This window comes from Plasmodium brasilianum, chromosome 5 (genome assembly GCF_023973825.1).
Source record: "Plasmodium brasilianum strain Bolivian I chromosome 5, whole genome shotgun sequence".
Lineage (NCBI taxonomy): Eukaryota > Apicomplexa > Aconoidasida > Haemosporida > Plasmodiidae > Plasmodium > Plasmodium brasilianum.
This window is the reverse complement of record NC_090118.1, coordinates 767,243-778,062: the sequence shown is the minus strand read 5'-3', so window position 1 is coordinate 778,062 and position 10,820 is coordinate 767,243. Positions and strand designations below refer to the sequence as shown.

General features: G+C 29.5%; 2 protein-coding genes across 2 annotated transcripts; both read left to right on the top strand.

Moving 5' to 3' along the window:
* Window positions 1–1,328: 1,328 nt before the first annotated feature.
* On the top strand, window positions 1,329–7,247 carry MKS88_001439 (vacuolar protein sorting-associated protein 9; the record flags this gene model as incomplete). The annotated part of the gene is made up of 4 exons (XM_067214363.1): window positions 1,329–4,421; window positions 4,487–4,786; window positions 4,873–5,995; window positions 6,172–7,247. The coding sequence occupies 4 exons, from the start codon at window positions 1,329–1,331 to the stop codon at window positions 7,245–7,247; spliced, it is 5,592 nt and encodes a 1,863-aa protein (XP_067074805.1).
* A 1,849-nt stretch (window positions 7,248–9,096) lies between these two features.
* On the top strand, window positions 9,097–10,567 carry MKS88_001438 (ubiquitin; the record flags this gene model as incomplete). The annotated part of the gene is made up of 2 exons (XM_067214362.1): window positions 9,097–10,133; window positions 10,480–10,567. 2 exons carry the CDS (start codon window positions 9,097–9,099, stop codon window positions 10,565–10,567), a joined length of 1,125 nt encoding a protein of 374 aa, XP_067074804.1.
* Window positions 10,568–10,820: the final 253 nt, after the last annotated feature.

Genomic DNA, 10,820 nt, shown 5'->3' with positions numbered 1-10,820 from the left:
ATAAAAAAGTAAAAAAGTAAAAAAGTAAAAAAGAATCAAAAAGAAAGGGAAAAAAAAAAAAGTAGAATTTTTTTTTTTTTTTTTTATCTCTTCCCTTTTATGCTCTTTTTTTTTCTCTTTTCCTTTCTTTTCCTATTTTTTTCGTTTCATTTCTTTTTTTTTTTTTTTGCGTCAAGTTAACGGCTTTTCGGATGTCACATGCGTAGCTTCTGTCAATTTTTTTTTTTTATTTTCGGAAAAAATATTCGTTTTCCTCTACTATTTTGATATATATATATCCATATATATAATATTTTTTTATGCATACATTTAAATATATATTTATGTATTGATTTGTATTAACATATATTAATGCGTACTTCTTTGTATTTGTATGTACGTATTTGTATTTATATGCATTTATATATATTTATGTTTTTACATTTATCTTTTTTTTTTACATATTTATGTACATTTTTTTTTTTTTTTTTCTCTATTTTTGCTTAAAGAGAGAAAAAAAATTGACAAATTTTTTTTAGTAATTACATAATATTTAGTAGTAACAAAGAGCGATCATGTGTTTGTTTGTTTTAACTGTAACATATTATGAATTCATATTTATGTGTTTATATTTCAATTACATATATGCAGTTAAATTTAGCCATTTATTTTTGCGCAGTCATATTTACGCATTAAAATTATGTATTAAAAATATACGTGTTAAATTTGTATGTTTACTACTCTTTTAAAAAATTGAAGAAGTTGAATTTGTGCTTATAACAATATGCTAGATAGTGTATATTCCATGTTTTCCTCTTATTGTTGTCCATTTATTTTTCTTTAATTGCCTTTTTGTTGCCTATGCATATGTAGTATTATATATATCCCTTCAGCAGTTTTTTCGTATATATATATATACATACATATTATGCCCGTACCTGCATACGTACGTACATGTATACATGTATTTAAGTATTTATATGCGTTTATGTGTATGTATTTATGTTTATATTTACGAAATATACTTACGCGTAAATGCATATACGTACGCGTAAATGCATATACGTACGCATAAATGCATATACGTACGCTTAAATGCATATACGTACGCATAAATGCTTATTATTTTTTTTTTTTTTTTTTTTTTTTTGTAACTCAGTCGAATGCTATTATGCGCAGACACCTTCATATTTGTAGTTATTACATACTTTGTTACGTAGATACTTGTACGTGTTTATGTTTAATGTATAAATACCTGCACAGGTTTCAGTATATATTGTGTGTTTCGACGTATGCAAGTATATGCATGTGTTAACATATACACAAGTGCGCATGCATTCCCATAAATGATGTGGAGGGAGTTTTCACACACGAAGAAGAAGAACGATAGTATGGACTTTGATGACAATTTTATTTTTAGCAATGAATGGAATGGACTAGGAGCATCATATAAAAGAAAAGAGGAAGAGGATGTTCTAAATGAAAAGATAGAAAATTCAAATAAGATAAACAATTTAGAGTTTTTCTTTGATAATTTTGAAAATAGTAATAAAGAGTATTTGTCTCATACCAATAATCAGTATGGTTATAGTAGTGAAAGAAAAGAAGTTAATGGCGATAATAATATCATGAATGAACTTAATGATTCGTTATGGTTAGAATCAAATAATAGCAACAGTATGAATGAAAACAGAGAGGAGGAAATTACAAAAAATGCGTTCACAAATGAATATGAAAATTTTAATGATATATTTGAAGATATTTATGATGGCAATAAGCAAATGGATGCAAATTCTGGTGGAACCAAAGCAGACATCAGTGCGAGTTTTGATCTGTGGGGAAGCAACGACAGGTATGAGCAGGAGCAAGTGAAGCAGCAGGATGGGCATCATGGGAAGTATGAAGTAGCTAGTACTAATCCAGTTCAAGAAAAAAGAACAAATATTTATAATTACAAGCGTTATGTAGATGGGGAAGAGAATGAAAGAGATAAAGAGGGGGAGGGGATGGACGATAAGGAGGATGAAAAAAAGAGAAAGAAAAACATTGATCAGTTAGACTTGTTTGTGTACAATGGAACAAACAAAAGCAGAAATAGCAATAGTCAACAACTACTAAAGAAGGGGAAAGACTGCGTTCCGAATGAATGCGATAAGAAGAGGGAACTACAGAGGTGTATAGAGGTAAATCCACATGATGAGGATTACAGTTCTCCCGTTAATTCTTGCCCTGATGCACAAACGCACGTTGTAAGTAGCTCAGATATTTTGAACGAAGAAGGCCGATTTAATGCGACAAACCGCCTGAATGAGGAAATACAAATGAATGGGGCGGGTCGCTTAAAAATACCCACTGCCCCACCTAGTAAAAGTAATCATGTTAACACAAATGAAGACAACGATACATGCAAAATCAATTCGACGGAAAAAAAAAATAATAAGGTAATTATTGCTTTAGATAGTCATAAGGAAAATTTGCAAGAATATATTTGTAAGAACAAAAAGAAAAGTTTTTCTATTAATAATAGTGGAAGTGAAAAGGTAGATTGTAATGATAGGGTTGCAACTAGTGAAGAAGCATTAAACGGAAATAGCAGCATCATGCATGCTCATAAGTACAGCAGTGAACAAGTGAGTAGTCAAATAGATATTGGTCTAAAGAAGAAGAAAATATTAACTCCTAGTGATGTGAAAAGTAGATGTAATAATGCTGATAGCAACAATATATGTGGTAATGATAATAACAATGGTACTGTCAATGGGAGGACTCCACTCCCACAGCATGTGAACAAGAAAATAAAACAAGGCATTTGCATTAACAAGGACAGTAGTAGAAGAAGTATGAGCATTAGCGGCATTAACAACAACAGAAGCAGCAATGTAAGCAGCAATGTAAGCAGCAATGTAAGCAGAAACGTAAGCAGAAATGTAAGCAGCAATGTAAGCAGCAATGTAAGCAGCAATGTAAGCAGCAATGCAAGCAGAAACGTAAGCAGCAATGGCATCAACAAAAGTGGCTGTAAGAGCAGTGCAGTCGAAAGTTCAGTAATGACTGTAAACAGCTTTTTATCTGATGATAACAAGGGAATAAAACAAAGAATAGATTTAAAAAAAAAAAAAGGTAGTAGTTCTTGTAATATGATATTAACCCAATCGCTTATATCCGCATCTGACAACTCGAACGATATAGATAATTCGAAAAAAACTTCAAGTAAAAATAATCTTTTCAAACGAAATAACAACTTGAATGAAACTTTAATTAATTCTAATCTAGAAGAGAAAACAACAACAAAAATGGTAAAAAAAAAAGAAAAGAACTGCATACCATCGTCCTCATTAGAAGAAGAGGATGAAGATGATGAGGATCCTATTTTTGACACCATTGCAATTAATGATGAAAAAAAATTTTTCAGTGAAATTAAGGAATACTTAAACAACAGAAGTGCAAAGGAAATGGGTTCTAAACGGCTCAGTGACTCTCTTCGTCCATTACATAACAACTTGAGGAAGCATGATTACATGGAAGGGGAAGAAAGGGGAAGCGAGCAGGAAAAGGGAAGAAGAGATAAAGTAAAGGTAAGGGAAAAAGGAAAAGATAAAGAAAAAGATATAGAAAAAGATAAAGATATAGAAAAAGATAAAGATATAGAAAAAGATAAATATACAGAAAAAGATAAATATACAGAAAAAGATAAATATACAGAAAAAGATAAATATACAGAAAAAGATAAATATACAGAAAAAGATAAATATACAGAAAAAGATAAATATACAGAAAAAGATAAATATACAGAAAAAGATAAATATACAGAAAAAGATAAATATACAGAAAAAGATAAAGACAAAGTAAAGGTAAGGGAAAAGGGGAATGATAAAGATAAAGGAAAACCCACCTTATATAAGCAGTCCTTAAATAAGCAGTTGAACAGTCCTTCGTCAAAAGATGAGTTACAAACGTCAAAGGACAAAAGGATGAACATAAAAGTAAAAAAATTGCTTGTAACTCCCAGCAGTCCAAATGATATTGCTAGCTTAGGAAAGCAAAAAGATAGTGAAGGGAGGGTGCTTAAACCTTCAGTCCTAGTTGATTGTAGCGTGTGCAGTAGCAATGGAAGTGCAAAATATAGCCAAAATAGTGGAGAGAATGACGGCACTCTAGCAAAAGGTGCAACCCGCTATGTGAATGCCCAATTGGGTGCTACTCAGGTTGTAGAAGCAAAGATGGAAAACCATAACAGCAATGGTATATTGTGTGCAAACGAGAGCAAAAAAAATCCCCTGATAAAGGAAAGGACTAGCAAGGATACAACAATAAATGTTGAATATGGGGAAAATGGTAAAATAAATTCTCGTAGTTATTCAAATAAGTCTGTTAAAGGATGGAATGAACTTATCATCAACCGAGACTATCCACAGCAGAATGGTGTACATTACAGTAGTGATGTGAATTCAAATGGATCAACCATAATTGAAAAAAAAAAAAAAAATTAATCGACAAGGAGATGCAGCTGAAGAGGAGTTATGTTAGTTCCTCCAAAGAAAATCCCTTGGGGGAAAGAATCGAGGGAAAAAGAGAAAAAAAAATTGAGGCGAAAATTGGAGTGAAAAATAAGGAAAAAAATGAAGAAAAAAATGAGGGAAGAAATATTAACGAACAAATACTAGTGGAAGAAACGGTAGGAGGAGAGAAAAATGAAGCTCCAAAAAATCCATGCGATCGTGCGAGCGGCCTATTGCAAGGAGGGAATGTCGAAAAATGGCACAGATCCCTTCAAAGAGAAGAGGAGAAAGAAAAGAGAGAAAATAATGTGGAGAATAAAGGAGAGAAAGGGGAGAGGGGAGAAAAAAAAAAAAAAAAAAAAATGGATTCATAACCCTTAGAATGGATAAACAGAAAGAAAAGGATGAAAGTGTAATTAGCAGTGAAGAGCTTGACTGGAATGAGGATATGATAAATGAAGATAATTTAGTAGAAGAGCGTATGGATGACGTTTTAAGAAGTATTAATTCCATAGATTCAGATGAAAATACATCAAAAAATAAATCGTTTGTTCAACAGAAGAGTAGAAAATTTAAAGAAATATTTATTTCTCTTATCAAAAGAGATGATACTAAAAAAAGCGAGGATAATACTGAAAGGAACAGCAATGGGGTAAATAAGAAGTTGTCAAAGAAGGAAGAAATTACAATTAAAGGTAGTGACTTTAAGGTAAATGAAAGGAACGAAAAGAATGAAAACGAACGTTTTTTATTAAATTTTTACGGATTTAAAAAGAGGTTCATTGAGCAAGATAATGAGAAGGGAGGAAGTGCAGTAGGAGCTGGAGGAAGTGCCGTTGATGTTGGTACTATTAGTAGTAGACGAAATTATTTTTTCGGCAGAAAAAAACAAAATGATGAAACAAATAATGTAATAAATGCAACTGTAAATAAGGATGAGGGTAATAGTATGATATTAAAATTTAATACAATAATTAACAATGCATCGGATGAGAAGAGAAGTGGTATATTCAAAAATGGAAAAGAAAATATGATAATGAGTAATGATACAACTACTGACACAGTTGCAGGTAGTAAGAAAAAACTAAATACATTATATAATAATTTTTTAGAGAGTCTAAAACATCCATCATGTAAAGATGTAGTTGAGAAGGTTAAGAGTTTTATTTTAAATTTCCCTCCAAATTTAAGTAGACAAAAAGCAGCCAATAAAATCCATAATTTTATAAATTTAACACAACCAGTTTTATTAAGATCAGACGTGTATAAAAACTTAAATAAGTATCAAATAAATATGATAATAGAAGGATATGAAAAATTTATTATGCAAAAATTATATTTTTATTTGTATAGAATAGATCCAAATGATAAAGATGAGGATGAAAAAATATACACAAAAATAAATTGTTTGCAATGGATTGAATTAAAGCATTTAGAAATTATAGAAGAAATTAACTTTGATCATTTAAAGATGGCACAAGCGGAGCTTGTGAGAATGCAAAAAATGAAAGCACCCAGTGATAAACTAATTATAGTATTAAATTGCTGCCGAATTGTTACATCCGTTCTTTATGCAGCAAAGAGAAGTGCAAAGGAAGATAAAAAGAAAAAAGAAAAAAAAGAAAAGAAAAGAAAAAAGAAAAAAGAAAAAGAAAAAGAAAAAGGAAAAAAAAAAAAAAAATTCTGTACAAAGTTGGAGAACAACTTGTTAATAAGGAGAACAATATGGGAGATAAAGTAGCAGGAAAAGCAAATAACAATGATAAAAAGCAGCAGGAGGAGGAAGAGGATATACCACACGAAAGTGTTACAAATAAACATATTAAAGGTATAGCGAAAAATGGCCAAGTAGTTCATACTCAGAAGGGAAATCTGCATGAGGAGGAGGAGTATGCAAAAGGAAGGAAAAGTATAAAGAGTTGTTCCCCCCCCGAGCATTATGAATATAATAACGAGTATTACAAATATCAGCATTATGAACAAGACAATGAAAATGATGTCAATTATGAATGCCTACAAGAAGGAGTGGGGGGACTCAGTAGTTCTCGCCATAATCATCCTAGCAAGTACAATTGTGGATTATGTAAAAATATGCAAACATTGGAAGAGAATAATGATGCAAATCTTGACACAACAATAGAGAGTGACGATGATGATGATGATGATGATGATGACAATGATGACGATGATGATGATGATAATGACGATGATGATGATGATAATGATAATGACGATGATGAACTTGTTCCCTGTGCAGATGAAGTCCTTCCCCTACTTATATATGTTATCATTAAAACAAATCCACCTGAACTAATTTCAAATACGACGTTTATCCAAAATTTTAGACATCCCAATAATTTCGTATCTGAAGAGGCTTACTCATTCACTCAGTTTTGCAGTGGTATTGAATTTATTAAAGAACTTGGAAAGACAACTTTTTTAAATATATCAGAAGAAGAGTATAAACGTAAAATCAGTGAAGCAGAAAAATTTTATTTAAATGAAGTTAAGGAGAGCAATAAAAAATTACAAGAAGCTGCTGGAAAATTAAATGATTTGATCAAATTATCAAATGAAAAGAAATTGTTTGGAAATACTGTTAACAAAATTGAAGCCCTAAAATTAAATTTTGAAAATGTGGAAAATTTTAATTCTCTCACTGTTGCAGATTTATCTTCTCTTTTTAATGAATATAAAATTCTTGTGAAGTTAAAAAATGATATTTTGAAAGATATGCAAGAGCATTGTAGTGAAAATTTGAGTCAATAAATGCGCAAAATGTAGAAACGTTGGTGTGTGCAATGCGAAGTGAAAAAGGTATTTTTGTGCTTTTTTTCTCCTTTTTTTTTTTATGTCCATGCAAAATATTATATTGTTATATAATCCATTGCATATTTAGTAAAATATTAGACTTTTTTTTTGCTCATTACTCTTATTATATTACCGCTTTACTGCTCTTTTATTAATTTTTTTTTTTTTTTTTTTTTTTTTGTACGTTTGTTACCGTTTCATTACAGCTACAAACATTTTGATGTACTTGTTTGTGCATGCAGTTTTGCGCGGGTTTGAACATGTACTTGTGTGCATATATGTATGTATGCATATTTGTTATGTGTACATATGTATGTATTATATATATGTATACCTCTTTTTTTCTCTCCCTTTTTTCTTTTTTTTTTTTTTTTGTTAATTGATTTTTTTTCCTTAAGTAGTATAACATCCGTCTCAAAAGGACGCGAAAATGATAACATCATTTCTTTTGTAGTTAAAACTTGTGTTGAAGTATTAAATGAATTTATCCTTTTTTGCAATAATAAAAAAAAGCGAAAATATGAGCAAAGGACAAATGAGAAGGAAACACAATGATATAAATAATATAAACGGTTTATTATAAATAATACAAACGGTTTAATATAAATAATATAAACGGTTTAATATAAATAATATAAATGGTTTGACATGAATGAACAATATGACGTATGGCTCAAGGTGAAGGAAGATGCGTGTATTCCTGCACAGTTCAGGAATTACTAAAAAAAAAAAAGTGCCAACACGAATTGAATTGTGCACCTTGCCAAGTAAGGTGTATTTGCCATTTTACGGAACAAATAGATTTTAAAAACCTGTACCATAATAAAATGTTTAAAAAAAAAAAAAAAAAAAAAATGAACCTTCCAAACATGCATATCCACATGTACATGTAAAAGGTGTAACGCAATAAAGATGTTCATATTTTAGCCATAATATGTATATGATACATATATATGTATATGTTATACTTCCAAAACAAAGGCGCGGTTTTTATTTTTTTTTTTGAAAAGAAACTCTCTTTGGGGAACTAATTTCCAGTCCCATTTCGTCGCAAAGAAAGTATGGCAAAATTTAGCATATGTATTTGTACTTATTTCCATACATATATGCTTACATAAAGCTACATAGATAAGTGCACATGTACCAACATTTGAAATGCACTGCACAGATATAATGAATTTTTTTATCGCAAGCCTTTTTCTCTACGTAAAATACAGAAAATATTATATGAACACAGATCAAAAGGCATCTCCCTTTTGACTGTTTTTTTTTCCTTTTTTACCTGAACATGTCATAAAAATAGATTTTTTCGAACATTTATATCTATAATTTTTTTTTTTTTTTTTTTTACCTTAACCTGTCATATAAAAAAATTATGTTTGAATTTTTGTAGCTATATTTTTTTTTTTTTTTTTTTTCGTTTCCCTTTTAACTATAGTCATTTATTCTGTTATTAATATCCTCCTTCCCCTTTATAACTTTTCTTAACAATTGTGGAAATTATCCCCCATATACTTATGCATAAACACAATGAAGTGCCACCTTTAAGGAAGCTATAAAATTTCTGACCATATTCATATGAATAAATTTCCCAGAAGAGAAAAAAATAATTATGAAAAAAGAATCTATAAGAAAATGTCATAAAAAATATAGGAGAAAAGTAGAGGCATATATGATAAAAATAATAACAATATAGGAGAAGTATAATACATGTTTGAAATGTGAAATATTGTATTTAAAAAAAAAAAAAGAAAAAAAAGAAGAAACCTTTCCTTTATTTTTAAATGTTAAGAGAGAATATTTTAAGATGATTTGGAGCTTCAATTTTTGGAATATTACATTGCTACTATGTTATATTCTTTTTTCATTACACATATGCAAAGGTGTTAAAGTAAATAATCTCAGTAGTTGTACTACCACTAGTAGTAGAAGTAGAAGTAATAGTAGTAGAAGTAGAAGTGATAGTAGTAGAAGTAGAAGTAATAGTAGTAGTAGTGCTCGTGGCGGTTGCTGTAGGGGCATAAATTTACCTCTCAGAAAGAAGCTTCTGAGCATACCTAATAGAGTACCCGCAAAAATAAGTAAAGGTCCAAACCAGCCAATTAAAGAGTACGATGTTAATAAAAGAAATATAATGATCAACTGTTATGATAAGTCAGACATCTTTCATAAGAGTTTTTTTTTATCAATGGATGAGAAAAAGAATATAAAGGATGTCAAGGAAAAGATTGAAAATTTACACGGAATACCAATAATTTTTCAAGAAATAATTTATGAAAATAAACCTTTAAGTAATGATGTAACTATTGAATATTTAATTAAAGACAAAAAAATAAAAATTTTAAATTTTCGACTTATACCAATACTTCCACACTTGTTTAGTGAGGAAAAAGGAGAATCTTTTAACGAATGTGAAAAAGAAAATAAAAAAATAAAATACTTAAAAAAGAAGCTAAAATTTTATGGCTACTTAACACTTCTTAACGAATATAAAAAATTATTACAAAAATTAGAAGAAAAAAATTATATACTAAAAAGTTATGATATCATCGAATCTTTTAAAACATTTGACACTGAATTCGAAAGGATGTTAAACAATAACAATTTAAGTTTAGATAAGATAAAAAAAGAAATAGAAGAATTAAAATGTCTTAACAAGAAAAAGCTCATGTTAAGGTTAGAAGTTGACTACCCACTTATGAGTAATTTGCTCTTACAAAGAATAAAAGAAATGATTCATTTTTATTACTTGGGTGATATTAAATCGGTCCTTAAATTTTCAATCTTTTTTTATATATTATATAAATATGCCAATTATCCAAAAAATGTAAAACAGTTTTTTCTGTACTTATCATTTTTTTTTCTACTGGCACCCTGTAAATCTTTTTACAAAATTTTCCATTTCGTCTTTTTTTTCATCCCACGTGGTCTGCTATTTTCTGGTTATTTTTTAAGAAATAACAAAAAAAAAAAAAAAAAAAAAAAAAAAAAAGGGGAAGATGTCCCACTGTGGTCCTTCCCTGTTTCGAACAAATTACGAGTAAAAACGTTCACTCGTGTGTAATTGCATAAATATATATATGGGTGCATAAGTGTGTTTATATATGTATGTACATATACGTATATGTATTTGTATGTATGGCGCGCTTGTTCGTACATTTTTGCCTTTGTTTTTCCCCTTCTCCTTTAGGCTTCACAAATATACTGTCGGCTTCGTATCAACAAATTTTAATGTGTCAATAGGCCAAACAGCAGCGGCTGTTTTGTCCATGTTCTAATAAGATAATTCAAGGACCAACACAAATATATGGATTTATTCTCCTGTTCAGAAGTTAAAACATTTTGCGCACAAAACGAAAAAATACGTACATAAATGTATAAGCATAAATATAAATATACACGTATATATATGTATAACAAAGCAACGAAACCTCTTAAACGTTTTATTTTTTATTTTATTATTATTATTTTTTTTTTTTCTCTCCTTGTGACGATATTTCATCCTTTTCATTTCCACCCGTATAATAAAAA